General features: G+C 44.4%; 1 protein-coding gene across 1 annotated transcript in view; it reads right to left on the minus strand.

Annotated features, from left to right (window-relative positions):
* Nucleotides 1–20,000, minus strand: part of LOC308285136 (glypican-5-like) — a gene marked incomplete at both ends in the record, with an annotated part of 308,188 nt that overhangs the window by 44,748 nt on the left and 243,440 nt on the right. Inside the window, one exon of the mRNA XM_080725853.1 lies at nucleotides 142–280. Coding sequence (XP_080581979.1) covers nucleotides 142–280 — 139 coding nt within the window. The remainder of the gene's footprint in view (nucleotides 1–141; nucleotides 281–20,000) is intronic.

Consider the following 20,000-nt stretch of genomic DNA (forward strand, 5'->3'; position numbering starts at 1 on the left):
CCTCCCTAACGTTTTAGTCTGGTTTTTACTTTTTAGACAATGAAATCAACACTGGTGTGTGTGTGTGCGTGCGTGCGTGCGTGCGTGCGTGTGTGCGTGTGCGTGTGCGTGTGTGTGTGTGTGCGCGTGCGTGCCACTCACGGGTCTTGTCTCCATCTCCCGAGGCCTGACAGCCATCTTCATCATCACAGTCTGTGGCGCTGCCCTCCTCCGTCTCCCCGCTGCCCAGCTCCTCCCAGATCTCGCTCTCGCTCAGGCCTGGAAAACTTTCCTGGGTCTCCTGAAGCACACGGGGGAGTCAGAGACAGGAGTTAGAAGGCAGATCTCTGCATTAAACTTCTCATAACCCCCGTTATGTATATATAAAAATAGCCGTGAAGCCAGGCATGATTCCTCGTCAGGGACGTGCTGGGCCCCTGATTCAGCCCGGGAAAAAGAGTTGGAGAGGCCCTCATTGCCCGCTATGGGGCTTTTAAGCCGTGACATCATTTTGTAGGCAGAGGAGAATCTGCCCCCAGAGCATTTTCTGTCCCTCGCTATTTAAAAAAACAACGGCTAAAAAATAACGACTAAAGTATAATTCTAACACTTTCCTTTCAACAACAAAGAGAAGAAAAATGTGTAAATAGTAAAAATAGTAAAAAGATTCACGGAAACTGGGGGCAGAAATTCTCCTCTGCCTACAAAATGATGTCATACTTAACAGCCCCATAGAGAGAGGTCTCTCTCCATAGCGCTGCTGCTACTCAAAGATTTGCCATTTCAGATCATGACAAGTGACAAGCCAGTGGGCCAATTACTGTACATGACTTATATTTCGTCGTTGTCGGGTGGAAACCTTGTATGTCCAAAACCGTTTGTTTTGTATTTATCATTTAAAAAATGAATTAAACTAGTGAAAACAGCCGATCTACAAGCACACAACACCTCGCACCGCGAGGCGTTGTGTGCTTGTAGATCTGCTGTTTTCACTACTTTTGTGCGACGGCCTTGTATGATGAAGCAGGGCTTTGCTTCGCGAAAAGATGTACACATTTGAAACTTGGAGATACGAGGTTTCTGCCTGACAGTGACGATTTACTTTGTTGGCCGCCTAGCCCCCAAAATGGAACGAAGGCCGACATTTAATTTTTAATTTTTTCCTAATGGCCGGCCTGGACCGGCCATGGAATGAACCGACTGTTCGGGAGTTGGCCCGCTTTTCCCAATGGCCAGCACGTCCCTGTTCCTCGTCCAATCGGGTAGAAACATTTCTCAAAGCGGGCGAGTGAGCTTATGGACAGAGAGTCTAAGCCTCTCTGCTCCAATGTCTGCCTTTGTGCAGTTGGATTTAGTCTAGCTGCAGTCCATTTCTGAAATACACCGTCATCTGGAATGGATTTGATCCATTTGCAAAAAGGCGTTTGACACGGTTGATCATGGCTGATCTGATGGGAATAGAGTCGGTCAAAAGGCTCCGTTCATACCTGTCAAATAAGAAACAGATCAGTGTTGATCATGCTAATTCTGAGCACCTGGTGTATCTTGCAAGGTAATAATTCTTATGTAATCATGGCTAACAGTGTTGACCTTGACCCGGTAAGCCAAAAGGGCTTTGTGTAAATAAAGCAAATCCCAGTGATTTGGAATCGCCCAATGCATCACTTCCACAAGCCCTTCTGAAACACTGGAAATGTTCAAATGGTGAACAGAGAGGTGATGAGGAGTGTCAAGGGTGTTAGTACTGTAGTATTAGTGTTATTACAGGGTGTTAGTACTGTAGTATTAGTGTTATTACAGGGCATCACAAAATAAGAGTAATGCTGATAAGAAAGTGAAAAGGGTTCCCACAGAAAACAAAAAGGCAGTTATGTAATAGTCCGTGTGAAATTGGGTTTTTCAAAACAATTCCACGGGAAACTTTATTTATAAAGAAATAGCGTCTTGAGAGTCTTCAGAGTCTTCAGTTACTGTATTACTGAAGTACTATATTATTATTGTTATTTCATAAGTAATATAATATTAGTGTTGAGATCTAATAATAGTGTTCATTTTACCTGATAAGATAACAGGCACAAGAACAACTTGCTTTAACCTAATCATGAACTCACATCGCCATCATTGCTTGACGACTCCATTGTGTTCCTTCTAGTTTGCGTCAATAGATTTAGAAATCCTGTGTCATGTTCCATCCTGTCATTATTCATCGAATAGATTTTGAATCCTATGCCATGGTCCAGACTGTCAATATTCATTCAAACAGGCTAGATAGGCAGAATCACAACCTGGTCTCACAGCAAGGCATTAGAATTCAGTGCTTGTCCAAACCATGAAATACAATATATCATTGTTTGAAGTCAAAATATATTTTCTGATGTCTGCAGGTACGGAAATAATTTAGTACATTAATCAATGTCAGTATTTGGCGTATGTTAATTAGTTAAGCCAAGCAGGGCCTTGGCGAGTTAGGGCCTGGGTTTGATGCCTGGGGATCTCCATATATGGGCATAAGGGGCATCTAACAGGGCCTCATCTGGGAATACCCATACTGTATATGAACATTTAGTTTATCCTCTATTAATATATATATCCATATACATATGACTTAATATTAACGTTTTCGGGAGCAGGCTCTTGGGCCAGTTAGGGCCTGGGTTTGATGACATCAGAAATTTACATATATGGGCATAAAAGGATTTTGTTTCTGGGAATGCCCATATATGGAATTTTATTTTATTTTATCCTTTATTAATAATAATATGTATACATACACATACAATATATTTTATGCCCATACATGGAGATCCCTATCTGAACCAGCCACACAGATATGGGCCATGTCTTGGCCATCTGGCCAGTGATATATATCGATGACCTCAGGGATCTTCATATGGGCATAAAAGGGATTCTGGGGAATAATATGGACTTTTACATACAGTAGGTGGTGTCACCTGTGATATCACCTGTGATGTCACAGTGACAAGGGAACCAACCCATAGACTGTAAAAATGTGTACTGGCTGACTGGCACAGACAGACGGAGACAAGCTGCGACATTTCTCATGGTAAACTGTGAAAAGCCAAAAAAGATATCTTATATAAAAAATAAAAAATAAACATCAGTTTTCGAACATTGAAACTAGCCTTGCAGTAGCATAATAGCAAACGTCTTGTGCACAGCTATCGAAAAATGGTCAAGGACTGACATATGAATTGACCAACCACGGACCTCCTTAGGCTAATTATGGACCAACCAAGGACTTCTGTCAAGGTCCAGCCAGTAAGAGGCTTACCTGACATTTTCTCTGCCAAAACCCAGACATCCTGATTTCAAATCCAGACGCTTCGTCACTGCAATTGAACCCTATAACCCAAACCCAAACCCACACCCCAACCTCAACCACACCATGAGCGTATATAATCTTAATGAAAAGACTTGTGGCTAACCGTAATCAAAATAACTGTGTGCAACCTTAGCCAAAAGAACGGTGTCTAATGTTACCCAAAAGAACCATGCCACTTCACCCATTTTCAACATAATGTTCATATAATTGGTCCTCTCTAACGCTCTTAACGAAGATGACACACTCACACTGCGTCTCATTGATGGGCTAGAGAAACCTGCCTATCAATGACATCATCAATTCCAAGCTAAAAGAAAACTGCAGCCTTTCTCTTGCTGGAAAGTTAATAGAAAAATGCCCCGCGACACTCCAGATTAAACAACAAAAGTCTCAAGGTGCACGGCTCAATAATGTCACGAAACTGAGAAAACAGCCAGCACACAATAAATGTCCCTTTTACATTAACTCACTGAACGCCATAAACGTCTTATACGTCTTTGGACCTCGGTGCCATAAACGTCTTTTACGTCTTTTTAATTAATCAAAAGTTTTATAATTTTTTCATAATTGTAATTTCAAAAAAATCGCTCTAGAAGTTGGCCATATGCCTCCGTGACCTGAGCGATACGGCCGATTTGACTGTAGCACCAGTGTAACACAGTCCGGCGGAAAATCGGTATAGCCGAAGATTGGTTCCGGCCGTTTAAATGTTATCTAAAACGTTCGTTTATACACTTTCCCGTGCATCCCTGACGAACTATAAGTACTCAAAAAACGCAGAAAATTCTCAGGATTCCAGCGGTGCCATCCATTCTTCTCTACCTATCCTTGATCGCGATCGCCAGGGTTCCGAAGTGTGTAGCATGCTAGCTAAAAGGCCTGGCCAAAATGTAAACAACAGGCCCAAACCAAAAAAAAGATGGACGTCTTCTTCCTTCTTCTGTTAGTTGATCAGATAGTAGGAGACCACCCTCTGGTGGTTTTCAAATGGTATTGCACTCCAGATTGCACACAGGGCCCATCACAGCACACACACATGATGATGATCAAGACATCTTACACATGTTCTATTGAAGCCCAAATCTAATGATAGGATATATATATATATATAAATATACATGTTTTCCTTTGTAAGAGGGGTAGTGTGGCTTTCGATAGAAGCATAGATTTATATATGTAATTTAAGTACAAAATATGATTTTGGCCCCCATAAAAAGGCAAAATTAAGCAAAATGGCTGGCACCAGTTTTGTAGATTTTGAATAAAGGGTGGCATTCACTGAGTTAAGGAGAGGTAAATAAAACTATGTGAAAGGGACATTTATAGTGTGCTGGCTCAGTTTTCTCAGTTTCTTCCTGGAAAGTTAGCGTGCTGAAACAGAAGCCACTTTGAAATTGCTTGAAATTATCAAACCTGCCAACCGATGATGTCACTGGTGGGTAGGTTTCTGAAACATAGCTGGGTACCATACTACGCTACTTTCAGTGGATTGGTTTTGTCACTTCGCTTCTCTGTCTGGCAACTCTACACTTGACTCGTATTTCCAAACGTCATCTGTTACGCAGGCGACGTTGTTGCTGATTGGATGTTGTTCCAACTAATGAGATTAGGGTTAGGGTAGCTACGTCATCAGCCAGCCAATACACACTGATGTATTTGCCCCGTCCTGCACCACAGGCACAGACCGGTCAGAAGCCGCGAGTGGTTCCACTCGTTTTCTAAGGAGGCTGGCCTCCTTAGAAAAAGTCACAAAACCAATCCACTGAACGTAGCGTAGCAGGCTGGTACCCAGGCTTTCTGAAACAGCCCACAGCCTTCCTCTCTGATCACACTGGCAGCCACAATAGAGATACAGGCTACCATTCATTTTCAATGAAAGCCAGCGATGAAGACACAAAGACTCTTCCAACTTTTGCTACAACAGCTACAAAGCTACCAGATGGTTGAGCTGGTTTCAACTTGAGCTACAAAGCTTCAAGTATTCTGTGAAGCTTTGTAAGTGAACATGTGAACACAGCAAAGAGTGGGTGGAAATAATGGTGCCGGCTTATAATGAGCATTAGAGAGGACCAATTATATGAAGATAGGTTGAACATAGGTGAAGTGGTCCTTTAACCAAAGAAGTTTCATCTCAATCTAAAGAACCGTGCCCACCCAGATCATCAGGTCATTATTCAGTCGACTTGTTTCCACTCCTCTCACTATATTCTGACCTTGTACATAACAGCCACGGCGTGTCAGTCATCATACAGTACCATATATCCATGGTCACGTAGGAAACATGAAAAGATTACGCCTCGCGAAAACCCAACGCGCCGCCCATGCAATCCACGTTTTGACTGGCCCTCCTCTCCCAGCATGGGGTCCCGTCTAATTGGACCACCCGCTGGCCCTCCCTGGAAGGGGGTCCTCCACCATCAAGGTGTTCCTTTGTTCCGTCACATCGCGTCTGAAGGTGGAGCTCTCCTGGAGGCGATGCAGCCAGCACGCCATCCTTTGGAGCGAGCGCAGAAGTCAGCAGGTGGATGGCTTCTGTGCATTCCCGGTGCAGAAACCTCCCATCTCCATGGCCGAAACTTTTTGTGTTTTTTAAAATTAAAGCCCTGCTCGATCATACTAAGGCGTCACACCAAAGCATCAAAAGTAGCAGATCACAAGTTAAGTTTGAAACTTTGGAACTTGTCTGTCTGCTACTTTTGCCCATTTCTTTCAATTTTAATCCTGAAAAATAACGGTTTTGGACATATGAGGTTTCCACCCCGACAGAGATGATATACATGCTCTGTTCTACCAAGATCTAATGGAATATTATTGATCTGCGCAGCGAGGCAACTGACCTAGAAATGCATCAAAATAGCGCATACGCACATTCACGCTCGAACGCACACAGACAAGACACACGTCGTCGCTGTCAGGCAGAAAGCTTGTATCTCCAGGTTTCAACTTTTTTAAGATTAGTTTTGGAGCCTTTATGCCTTTATTGATAGGACAGTAAACAGGGAGAGAGACAGGGAGAGACACGCAGCAAAGGTCGTCGTGAACGGGACCCGAACTTCAACTTTTTATGTTTTCTCGTCATTTAATGTCCAATTCTTTGTCATACAAGAGCGTCGCCGTCGAACTAAAGGAGTGATAATAGCTTGTGGATCTGCTAACAACTTTTTATTTAAATGTCCCTTCCATTTCATGGACATACAAGGTTTCTTGTCTGTCAGCGACGACACGCAGACGCCCCTTTCAATCTGCATCTCATTTCCGCACCGCCGCACGTTCCTGAAGTGGATGGACAGGATCACCCGTGGGACGCGCGTGACCTTGCCTTTACCCGGATTTGAACAGCTTGTCAGCCGAGCAACTGACAAGACCTGCGGAGAGGGGAGGGCGGGATGATCAGGGCTACGCGATATGAAGGCTGAGAGGTGACTCAGAGGGGGGTCCCTCCATAGAACTCCACACAGTACTAGTGTACATGCAAGGGGAAGGTCTGCAGGCCCTCACTCCCACTCGATTATCCGGAAAACACAAACAACAGATTAAGCCTCTGACTGATGATGACTACATCACATACATATAGACGACAGGCCGTTTCAAAAGAAATAAAGGGAGACGAAGCACACGGATGCCCTGACGGACAAAAGCAAGGAGCTCTTGAATCGACATGCAAACATTGTTCTGTTATTTCCCTAAAGATAAGCACCTCAACACGAGACCTGGCTGGCTGTCGCTCAACAAGCGGGATGAATACTGCATTACCTTTTCATTTTTTAATTCTGCAGAAACATAGAGTCAAAGTAATTAACCCATTTAGGCCTAGAATTATTGAATGCTTTAACCTGTGAAAAATAGCAGATATACAAGCTCACAGCGCGGCACCGAGTGCCGCGCTGCGAGCTTGTAGATCTGCTATTTTTGAAAAAGTCATGAAAATGTGTGCAAATCTTTGAATATATGTATTTTCAAAGCGAACGTTTGTAACTCACATTTTGCTTCTGGGGGGTCCCTGGAACTAAATACTTTGAGATAGGGGTCCGTGGCCAAATACATATAATTTTGGGGGTCCTTCACATGAAAAGGTTTGAGAACCACTGACATAGTAGTCTCTCAAGAACAGACAAACTGAGCTCCAGGTAAGTGATAGAAACATAGGTTTTTCAAAAAATCTTAGAAGGACTCAAAAGACACTTATAGAATCGGGTCAAAATTCTAATTTTCACAATTTTTCAAAAATAGCAGATCTACAAGCTGTGAGCTTGTATACATCTGCTATTTTTCAATAGTTAAAACATAAAATAATAATACACAATATATACCCGTTCTGAATAGGTTTAAAGAACAGTTATGCGGTCATTGCTATTCCTCCTGTCTCTCTTGCCGGTGGTTAGCACTGTGCGCACGGCGTTGCTGAGCAGAGGAAAAAAATTGAAACGTATCCATCGCTCTGGAGATCACTGTATAGACACAGTAGACCGCTGTAGCTCGTTTGTACACAAAGCAGCTATACGCCCTCGCTCGCCCGGGCCCCGAGCTATGGCAACACGACAATGGAACAACATATGTAGCCCATGCAGGGGCGTCACAAGGGGTAGGAAAGTGGGACTGAGTTACTGGGGCCCAAGGTGGAGGGGCCCTAATAACTTTATCTATTGAAAAATAGCAGATATACAAGCTCACAGCGCGGCACCGAGTGCCGCGCTGCGAGCTTGTAGATCTGCTATTTTTGAAAAGTTGCGAAAATGTGTGAAAATCTTTTTTTTTTTTTTTTTTGCGAACATTTCTAACTCAAATTTTGCTTCTGGGGGTCCCTGGAACTAAATATTTTGAGATCGGGGTCCGTGGCCAAATACATATCATCTTGGGGACAATGGGGGTCCTTGACATACGTTTCTTGCACACATTTTCACGATTTTTCTAAAATAGCAGATATACAATATCTGCTATATATCTGCTATTTTTCAATAGTTAACATTCACGGGGGGCCCGCAGTGAATCCTTGTACCCAGGGCCCAGAATTTGGTGTGACGCCCCTGATGTAGCCTATACGTCGACGGACAGTAAAACACGGCAGACCTGTCCCCCCCGTGAAACTCTAGTTGGGCCGTCCCAGAGGAATGAGGTGAAACATCTCACTTGTATAATTCAACCGCAAAAGCGAAAGCCCATCACAATAGCCCGGACCTCTCCGGTTTCGCCACTGCCCTGTGAGGCATGTAAGGGCGGCTTAGATGGAGAAGCGTGTGAACGATGTTAGACAGCGCTGGCAATAATGCATTTTTATGGTTATGGTTTGGGCTTACGTTACAGCCTGTACAGAGAACACACAGTTAACGTACTCCTTTTGACCTATTTTGAGGGACATGCAAAGGGGGTGTGCTTTGATATGCTGTGTGACTAAAAATAGAACCCATGTGCACGACACAAAACTCTGAGAACATAAGATTTTGTTTACGTTGACTTAAAATGGTAAACTTAAGTTCCTTTAAAGAGGAACGAAACGAAAATAAAACTAGATAGGTTCAATTCTGGGAAAGTGTTCCGGAATTCTCCTATCCCTACACTATGCCTAACCCTAACTTTAACTCTAACCTCACAGAAACTATACCTATACCTAACCCTAACTTTAACACTAACCTCATAAACACTATGCCTAACCCTAACTTTAACTCTATAACCTCACAGAAACTATGCCTAAAATCTAACCTTCGCAAAACAGCAGGAAAAGTCCATGATGGTGTTTATGCAGACATCAGGTGCATGCATTGGAATCGGCAGCCGCAGGAGCCAATTTGTCAGACATGCAACAAAACGTTTTCTTTTTCTCCCTCGGCATCGACATGGTGTTATTCTGACCAACTGATGTCTGTGTGCTGCATATATCACACATCCATGTCCCTGAAAAACCTCTCTGCGATTGTAAACAAACAGATGCTGAGGGTCTGAGTGACTGACTCTGGAATAGTTGTAAAGATAGTGAGAGAGAGCAAGAAAAAATCCATATATTAATAATTCAGAATGTTAGTGCAAAGAAAAAAATAAATTTGAAGATTTTGAGTATCAGTGCAGATATTTCCGCAGAAGCCTGTAAGTAAGTAGCGGAGATAGCCTCAGAGAAACTGACTGTAGAGTGAGGGGGGGGTGGGGGGAAGGGGGGGGGGGATTCAAAAAGAATATAGATGAGAGAGAGACAGACAGACAGACAGACAGAAAGAGAGAGAGAGAGAGTTGAGGAAGGAGAGAGTGAATTCCCTCCTCGGTTCTGGATAGCAGGCGTGATAAACCTATTAACCTTTCCTTATGCAAAGTAACCAAATGAAAAACCATGTAATTCAATAACCATATTCATTAGTCTGAGAGCGAAACACTTGGTGGAATTGTGCTGAACACGGGAACGGACACCCAATGTAATGCGTCTGGCTATTGAGATAATGTTTACCGTTTGTGTGAGTGTGAGTGCGAGTGTGAGTGTGAGTGTGAGTGGGCGTGCGTGCGTGCGTGCGTGCGTGCGTGCGTGCGTGCGTGCGTGCGTGGCTGCGTGGGCGTTTAAACACGGCACACGGCTCGCCTTGCCGGGCACGTTCTGAAAAGTATGTAAATTAGGGTAGGGAATCGATTAAGACACGGTCGCCCCGGAAACAATGCGCTGCCACATCACGGTGGCATCGCAGGCTGGCCGCCACCCAAAGACACTTTGTCTGTTTGTTTGTCTGTTTAGTTTGGATCATGTTGCAGCTCGCGAGAGCTGTCAATATGTATTCTCTTCAGCTTTTTATTTGTTATTCTTTCCTGTTCCAATCACTGTGCACGCACGAGGTGACTGCAACAAACTTTACAGTGACATTGTGATGTTCCAATAACAGCAGAGAGGCGATATTCAAACTCTTGTTCAGGGGAACAGACGCAGTGTTCCAATGTGATTTCTTGAAGACTTTTATATCGTCGTTGTTGGGCAGAAACCTTGTATCTAAAATATTTCATATTTTTTCTTCTCTCAAATGAATGCTATTCATGCTTTGATTGTATGACATGACAAAGCTACACAGAAAGTGTTGCAATGCAAATGCTTCTTTGAAACCTTAGAACAGGGGTCTTCGACAGGGGGTCCGGGACCCCTAGGGGGTCCTCAGAGTTACTACAGGGGGTCCTCCAAAATCTTTTGTGTGATAGAAACAAGTTATTTCTCCTTTTTTATATTAACCACTTGAACCCTAGCGTCCATATTCGGAGAACTTAAGCCAAACATAGCAGATCTACGAGCTTGTAGATTGCCTATATTTTTGGCAAAGAGCTTTGGAGTAGAGGGGAAAAAGAGCAGACTAAGTACTTAGTAAAAGGTCAAGTTTATTAAGTATTGACGTTTCAAGTGTTTAAATATCTGAAAACACATATTTACATGATTCCAAAATACACTGATGATCGTGCTGTCAAATGATGAAACTATATGGAATCTATGAAAAGGTTGTGGGGGTCCTTGCATCTCTCTCAACTAAGGGGTCCTTGGCCTGAAAAAGTTGAAGACCCCTGCCTTAGACCCTTAACTCATTGTCACCCGAGACGTCAACGTGGATCAGCACTAGTGAAATTCTGCCTGTGGGTTTCATAAATATTTAACTGATGAATGAAATGAAGCATTAAGAAGTGCCTGTGCTTGAGTACATTGGATCGTTTACACCTGACAGCTACTTTATGCTAATATCCAGTGGGTGGTCAATCTCTCTGTCTGTCTCTCTCTCTCTATTTCCTTCTCAAAATCTGCTGTCTGGTAGAAGATAAGATTTGTGCTGCTGCACTGAGAACCAGCTCTGGGTTTCAATGAGTCTCTTGAGCAGTTTGTAAAAGCCGCTCATACGTAGCATTTCACTCCCCCATTCCGGCAGTCATAACTTCATGGGCTGGTACAAGACACGGCATATCGTTACTGTCGAGCAGAAACCTCCTATATCCATATTTTTTACTCTATATCCATATTTTTTACTTTTTGTGTTTACTTTTTGATAAATTAACGCCCTACTTCGCACAAAAATATCAAAAGTAGCAGATCCACACGCCTTTTGAATCCTTTAGGAAGGAATCTGACGATGAGACAGATGAACCCGCACACTGCCACTTGTACGTTCCAGAGGGTAATTTAATAGAGCAACGTTGCGGTCGTGAGACCTTTCTCAAGCAGTTTATTTTATTTATTTGAAGCCTGAAAAGAAACAGTTTCGGACATATGAGAGATACCGTTGGTGCCTGTTGAGATTGGCCCATTTTCTGGGGGAACCTGCCAAGGTCACACATGTCACACGTGTCTTCTTCTTTTTTTGTTTTGTTTTTTACTCAAAAAAAAAGTGCCTGCAATGTAGTTTTCATTTAAAACTACATTGCAGTTCACAATGCACATCATGGGGTGATCACTGCTTGCCTCCTGTGAATTGTTTTATTTTAATTTAATTTTATTTTATTTTATTTTTATTTCGTTGCTGAGTGAGGTCAGCAGACAAAGTGACGTGAGTGAGATGAAAAACCTGGGTGAAATCTGCCAATCTCAGTAGGCACTAATGGTATGAGGTTTCCACATGACAGAGACGATTATGCAAAGCTAACCAGTTAATAAAAATAAAGAAAAACGCCACTCAATCAATAAACCGCCATAAAACAGCTAAGCACGCTATGAAAAACCATAAAGTCTGGCCTCAAACCACTCAGGCACCAAGGCAAGGTGTACAGTCAACAAAGCTGCTGGGGGAGACGGAGGAGGAGGAGGTGACAACAACGCATAAGCGAGCGACATTCCGAAGGTAGAGGAAGGTTTACCGCTCGCCCCACGACTTGAAACCACGGCGGCAAGCTTTGAAAAGACCCAGGCCCCTGCCCTTTTATCCATCTGTAAAAAGTGCCCTTTCCAGACCACAAATGCAGTTTGTTGTTGAAAGAATTCCATGAAATCCATGCCGTACACCACATCTCCAGTATTGACTTGATTATGCTTGGTTCAGAGTGGTATCAAGTATCGAAAATAGCCGACCTCTAAGCTCACTGCGGCGAGTTGTGAGCTTGGAGGTCTGCTATTTTCGATATTTTCACCAAAAGGCCCTTTCAGACATTTAAGCCCCTGCCTCTCTAACATTCTCTGAAACGTCCCTGAAAAGACCCATCCATGCCGCCCGCGCCGCATCGCGAAAAATGTGAAAATGTGCGAGTCCTCCTCTTCCGCGCCAGCCTGAGGGCGTGAGGTGGCATGGGGGGGGGGGGAGGGGGGGGTAGAAGAGATCAACTCCTTGCGTGCTGCGTCTTTGTTCCGACACGACGCGGCCTCCACACCCCTGCCTGGCACCTGAGACAATGCTGAACACTGTTGAGCTGGCTGGCTTATAGGCGGAGCTGCGCTGTTTACAGATAAGTCTACAGCATGTTGGTCACAGGCCATGGACGGTGGTTATGAAACAGAACTATGCTGAAACATTACAATGGCACGGCTAAAAGCTGTTACTGAGCTACAATACAGTACAGTACAGTACAGTACAGTACAGTACAGTACAGTACAGTAGTGGGCGTGCGTTCGTGTGTGTGTGTGTGTGTGTGTGTGCGTGCGTGCGTGCGTGCGTGCGTGCGTGCGTGTGTGTATGATGTAACGGTGTGCGGCCGCCGGTGATGCTAAGTACATTTCAACACCATCAAGGAGCTTTTCAACATTCGGTACAGGATCACTCTCTATGTGTGTGTGTGTGTGTGTGTGTGTGTGTGTGTGTGTGTGTGTGTGTGTGTGTGTGTGTGTGTGTGTATACTGTATATAAAATGACAGAAATATCTTTGAGCATAGACGAGGGCGGAAACAGATGGAATCAGAGACAAGCGCTGCCTGGTGGTGTTGTTTAAGCAGGTGAGGGGGTGAGGAGGGACTGGAGGAGAAAAAAAACTAAAGAAACACAAGCACAAAAAAAACAAAGAAAGATGCCAGCCTCCTCACCTCCCGTCCCACTCCCTGCAAGGCTGTGAAATTACTCTGGCATCCGAGGACAAATCAGGTATTCTCATAAGGGTTTTCAATCTGCTAGCAAAAATATGCAATATTCTGCAGGCTCGCCTCTCCTCCTTCTGTGCCCCACTCGCCCTCAGGGATGTCACACCAAATTCTGGGCCCTGGGTACAAGGATTCACTCACATTTTGTGCTTTAACTATTGAAAAACAGCAGATCTACAAGCGCGGCACCGAGTGCCGCGCTGCGAGCTGGTACAGTAGATCTGCTATTTTTGAAAAAACGTGAACATTTGTGACGGAGTCTGAATATTTCAAATCCTGTTTCTATATCAGTGGTGCTCAAACTTTTTCATGTGAAGGACCCCCAAAATGATATGTATTTGGCCACGGACCCGCTATCTCAAAATATTTTGTTCCAGGGACCCCCCAGAAGCTAAATTTGAGTTACAAATATTTGCTAAAAAAAAAACATATTTTCAAAGATTTGCACACATGACATTTCAAAAACAGCAGATCTACAAGCTCGCAGCGCGGCACTCGGTGCCGCGCTGTGAGCTTGTATATCTGCTATTTTTCAATAGCTAAAGTATAAAATAATTAAGGCCCCTCCACCTTGGGCCCTAGTAACTCCCACTTTTCACCCCCTTGTGACGCCCCTGCTCACTCTCTCTCTCTCTCTCTCTCTCTCTCTCTCTCTCTCTCTCTCTCTCCCTCTCTCTCTCTCTCTCTCCCTCTGTTTCTCTCTCTCCCCATTTCTCTTGCTCTCCCTTTCCACAAACATTCTCCAGTAAGATGATAGGATGGGTTCGAGGGCACCGAAGGCTCAATTCCTGCGTGCGTTTGTATGCATCCTATTCATATCAGAAATCCGTGCTGCCGCGTGTGGGCGTGTTTGTGCTCGTGCGACGGAGAGTTAGAAAAGGCGACAGAGCGTGCAAATGTGTGCACAGCCCTTATGAGGAAACAAATAAAAGACTGTACGTTTTGCGTGAGTGTGTGTTTGTTTGGGCTTGGGCGTAATCTGTGGGATAATGTCTGACTAAAGCCAGTGTAGTGAACCGGATTTACAATAATATTTGTTTATCGTCTGTGTTTGTGTACGGTAGACAATCGCACTGGGCAGGGCTAGGTTAGAGGCCCAGATATTGAGCAGATCTTATTATGGCCCTTCCCTGTTTGACTGGGGGGAAAAAGCAGGGGAAAAGTGACAATAATAAACCATTACAAAGTCTGCAGAAGTCCTCTATAACTTCCTCCAAGCTCAAATTCTCTCCATTCCCTCACAGTCGACTGACTTAATGTGCTTCTGTCCAGGACAAACACGAGGCATCCTGGTCTCTGTGTGTGTGTGTGTGTGTGTGTGTGTGTGTGTGTGTGTGTGTGTGTGTGTGTGTGTGTGTGTGTGTGTGTGTGTGTGTGTGTGTGTGTGCGCGTGCGTGCGCGCACGTGCATGCTTGTGTGCCCATGTGCATGCGTGAGTGTTCCAGCAGTCGGAAGAAGTGGCCACAATTCGGTCTGCATCTCAGACAGCTCGACCGAAAACAGACAGTCGAGAACAGAAAAATGAAAGCATATTTTCCAAGTATGTGTGGATGCGAGAGACGGAGACAGAGAGAGAGAGAGAGAGAGAGAGAGAGAGAGAGAGAGAGAGAGAGAGAGAGAGGGAGGGATGGGAGTGAGAGTGAGAGATGAGAGTGAGATAGAGATAGAGAGGCAGAGAAGAGGAGTGCAACAACTGTGTGCTACTCCTGCTTGTTGATTATGTGAGCAGATTTCAGGGGCGTCAATTGGGTATGGCAGGGGTATGCAGCTGCCATACCCTGGGTCCAGGGGGGAAAATAAAAGTTACTTTTAAATATAAATCCATGAATGTCTCTTTGTCTATCTGTTCTGGTTATTATGTTGTTAAATTACAGTAAAATAACTGCAAATGCATTTTCTTTTTTTTCTTTTTTTTATGTTTTTTATCCCACGGTTTTTGTAACCCATTTTTCTCACCCGGTGACTACCTAACCTGTAGTCCTGGTTTCCACTCTCCCCCTGCCGCGCCAGGGGACATAGGGGAGCACCCGGCTGGCTAGGGGGAGGTAGTATAGAAACCAGGACTACTGCATGTTTTTGTGTGAGGGCCTATGCCCAAGGGGACACGGGGAGAACATGCAAACTCACCACAGAAAGGCCCTATCGCCAACCCCACCTATGCAAATGCAAAATTTAACAAAATGGTCACTTTAACAAGGTATTATAATTATATTCTCCCAATCTTGACAAAAAGGTATATTCCCAGGTTCCGCAAGTCAGCTGCACAGGTGCAATTCATTATTGTTAATTGCGGCACGTTTACTAACAAGTTTAGCTGCACTTGAACAACCATTCCAGGCTGCCATATCCAGCACAAGAAACCGTAGAAACGGGGGGAAAAAATAGAATGTACTTCTTAAAATAAATGTATCATGCCTGTTGCTAAGGTATGGCAACATGACTGGTGTCTTGCACGCGCACGAAGACACCAGTCATGTTGCCATACCTTTTCTGAACTGACGGCACTGGCAGATTTGCACGCGGATCTGTGCGGATTAATGGCGTATAAAGCTCCCAATTATTGCCAGGCTGTAGTTAATTACTGCTGGACCCGGGCACTCGGTGCAGGATGCTATTAGCAGCTCTCATACTGGGCTTTCGGCATTTGTCCAGACTTTGCACAGTAACGAAGGACAAAAACCTAGTGTGAATCCACCGTCACATACGCGGCGGCCCTGCAGTATCAGTGACATTAGCGCTCCCGGCAGTCATCCACCGGTTTAACAATGTCAAATATGGAAGTCAATAAATTCTGCTACGGAAAGCTCACACTCTCTTCTTCTGTTGCCAATTGATTTTCTTTTCTTTTTTTTCCCGCCTCACTTTTGTGGTGAAATCCATATTCCACTTTTTTAACTTCAGCGCTCCATAGCCTGAAAAGAAATGGCTATAAAGGAGCCCAGTGAGGGATAGAAGTGGGATGTTGGGCTGTCTGGGTCTTTCTTTGTATCTAGACTAACATGTTGGCCGGGGCAACAACATTAATGCGTACACATGGGCGTGGGAGTGAGGTTCACGCACAGTCATTGCCGAAAAATCCCTGAGACTTTTTTTATTTATTTTTTTATTTTTTTAAGTTACCAACAAAGTCTCCTCTCATATGACACGAGTCATGCTTCCAGCGCTTTGAACAGCGGTCGGGGGGGAACACGCCCCTGCCCCGGCCCCTGCCAGTAGCGTTTAACGGTTAGCAACACATTATGGGCCATGAGCTCAACACCGTGAGTCACTCACACTCGGGATTCACACTCTACGACACTCTGTGGAGTCGGGAAGTCACAACCCTGTGCCGGCTGTGTGCCTTTCTATGTGCGTTCGTCAGTGTGTGTGTGTATGTGTGTGTGTGTGTGTGTGTGTGTGTGTGTGTGTGTGTGTGTGTGTGTGTGTGTGTGCGTGTGTGTGTGTGTGTGCGTGTGCGCGCGTGCGTGTGTGTGCGTGTGTGTGTGTGTGTATACAAACTGTCAGCTGTGATTGAGATTTGGGGTCACATGTCAAAAATGAAAAACTTAAGAGCATTAATAATCATGAATAAAATATGTGAAAGGGACAACAAGGTGCAGTTTAAAAAAAAGCAAAAACACAGGCCAAGCGTACATGGCAGACTAGCAATTAAACACAACAAGATAACAATTTAGGAAATGCTAGATGTTATCCTCACAGACAACTGATTGACTCAAGGTTGGACAGAACGGGATGTTTTGAACAGGGGTGTAGTTGGCTGGATTATTCATGAAGCTTTCCCGGAAGAGAAAGATCCCATGATTGGCCGCTAGTTGCGCTGTTTTCCCTCCGCGAGGTACCAAAAAGATTTGTTCTCCACTGGACCCCATTCATTTTCCTCTTTGATTTTCTAACCTTAATAAACATCGTCATAAATACTTTATGGTTCCTGTCGCTAGTGGAAAACTGCCTTTCAATTACCGTGATATGTGTTTTGTGCAAATATGGACCCATTTATGTTAAAATTTATGATAAAGTTGCGGGGTGCGTGGGCCAACTAAACTGATACCAGCCGGCTGTGTTCTTCTTCGTGTGCTGTATTTCGGGAGGCTCCGACCACATTCTCCCATGTATCCCTGCGGTTGCACGTGACCGTTGGCAGCCAATAGCATTCCTTATGATTCCTGGGGTACCATTCAAACAATGATGGCGACACCCATACAAGGGACAAAAAAAGCGTCATTTTCGCCGCATAGAAACCAATGGCTTCGCGTCGTCCATATATTTTTTTACAGTCTATGGTTTTGAATCACTTTCTAATCTGAGGTAAGGCAGAGAATTGGAAGGTGCTGTGCCCACCACAGGAGGTGGGGGTCTTAGTGGTGTCGGGTGCAGGATATGAGAGGCAGGAGTGGAGTGGCATCCAATCAGGGACGTGCTGGGCCCCTGATTCAGCCCGGGAAAAAGAGTTGTAGAGGCCCTCATTGCGCGCTATAGAGAGAGATCTCTCTCTATAGCGCTGCTGCTACTCAAAGATTTGCCATTTCAGATCATGACAAGTGACAAGCCAGTGGGCCAATTACTGCAAGTTATATTTCGTCGTTGTCGGGTGGAAACCTTGTATGTCCAAAACCGTTTGTTTTGTATTTATCATTTTAAAAATTATTTAAACTAGTGAAAACAGCCAATCTACAAGCACACAACGCCGAGGCGTTGTGTGCTTGTAGATCTGCTGTTTTCACTACTTTTGTGCGACGGCCTTGTGTGCGGCCTTGTGCGACCTTGTGCGACCGGCCGGGAATGAAAAGGCCGTTCGGGAGTTGTCCCACTTTTCCCAATGGCCAGCACGTCCCTGCATCCAATCCAACAATTACTGTTGAATCACATTTTAGGAGAATATATACCTCATACTGCTGTATGTCGCTGTAGATTACAGTGGTGGCCAACTTTGATGATGGAGAGGGCCACTATGTTTCCACACTCACTACAGAGGGCCACATTGCATATACCTTTTCGTAATTTAATGCTCTACTTTGTTGGAGAGGGCCACTATGTTTCCACACTCACTCCAGAGGGCCACATTGCATATACCTTTTCGTAATTTAATGCCCTACTTTGTTATTCTATGTCACACAAAAGTAGCAAAAATAGCCAATCTACAAGCTCAAAACGCGACGCACGTAGATCTGCTATTTTTGCTATTTTTTTAAACTGGAATTCTGAAAAGTACAATTTTTATGGTAGACTGAAGTAATTAAAGCGGGGTCGTGTTTGCATGTTTGGAATTGTAACAGCTGAAATCAATAATATATCAGTATTCTGATATTAGCCTGCGGGCTGCATTAAATGAAGGTGAGGGCCGCACGTGTGCCACAGGGCCGCCAGCAGCCCGTGTGGAATGATCAAGCGAGGTGTTAATTTATGAAAAGAAAAGTTAAATATGTGGCGATATGAGGTTTCAGCCCCGACAGCAACGATATAGTGTTTAAAGGCCATGTTGTGGTGCTCAGCATTTCAAAAGGAACTGCCGTTCTGGACGCGAGGGTTAATGGTAAGTGTTGGGTGCCCTTACTGGGCAGGCTATAAGCTTTCAGACTTCAAAGGGGCCTTCAGAGGTCCCCGAGGGCAGTGGGACAGGGATTCCGAGGGGCCCCCCTGACACGGTACACCACCGCCACCACAGAGAAGAGGCAGGCCGGGTGCTCAAAATCATCATCGTCGTCTTCTTCTTCATCATCATCGGCATCAACTCAGGCCTGCAGGCCTTGTCACTGTGGCCCTCTATAGTGCAGATTGTTACAATACAGTGTTTGTCTGAGAGAAGTGGTCCCTTTTATCGTCGGCCGTGTGTGCTTGCGCGTGTGCGCGGTGTGTGTGCGTGTGTGTGTGAGCATACTGTGCATGTCACAATGGGAAATGTCTAGCACAGGACATTTGATGAGATGACTATCACAGATGAAAGAGTGGCTGGGAGCACCATATTCGCTGCAGATCAAAGAGTTATTTGCAGCAATGCAGACTGACGTTTCACCGTGGCTCTTCTTCCAAGCCTACAGCATGTACTATATATATATATATAGAGCATATCTATATGTATGCCTGTGTCTGTATGCATGCAGATGCAGATGCACGTGTATGCATCTGCATATGTTCAATAAAACATATTTGTATTGAACCTGAGAACAGTGAATTTCCCCTACGGATATATAGGTCTAATTATTATTATTTAATGAATGAACGTGTTTGTTTTAGGAAACACTCTCTCTTAGGTGTGCAGAAATGTACCAAACTAAACTATGTGAGCGTATAATCCCAACTGCAAACAGTCTTTGGTACCGAAACGTTCATTCTACTTTGGTTTCAAATGCACTCCCTCTGTGTTTAAAAAGGTCAATTTCACCATCCATCAGTCTGAGGGGGATTTCACTGCACAGGGAAGGCTTATCATTTGACAACATTAACCCTGGTGGTGTCCTTATTTTGGGCAGGTCAAAACCATTACTTTCTTTCACATTTTGTTGTTCAAGATGTTTCAGAAAATCGTAAATTTGTGGTATGACCAAAGTATATCGTCACTGTCGGGCAGAAACCTAGTATCTAAGTTTGTACGTTTTTTCACCAAGTAAAGCCTTGCTTCATCATACAAGGCTGTCACACAAAAGTAGCGAAAACAGCCGATCTACAAGCACGCAACGCCTC

This window comes from Nannobrachium achirus (genome assembly GCF_963921795.1).
Source record: "Nannobrachium achirus genome assembly, chromosome: 5".
Lineage (NCBI taxonomy): Eukaryota > Metazoa > Chordata > Actinopteri > Myctophiformes > Myctophidae > Nannobrachium > Nannobrachium achirus.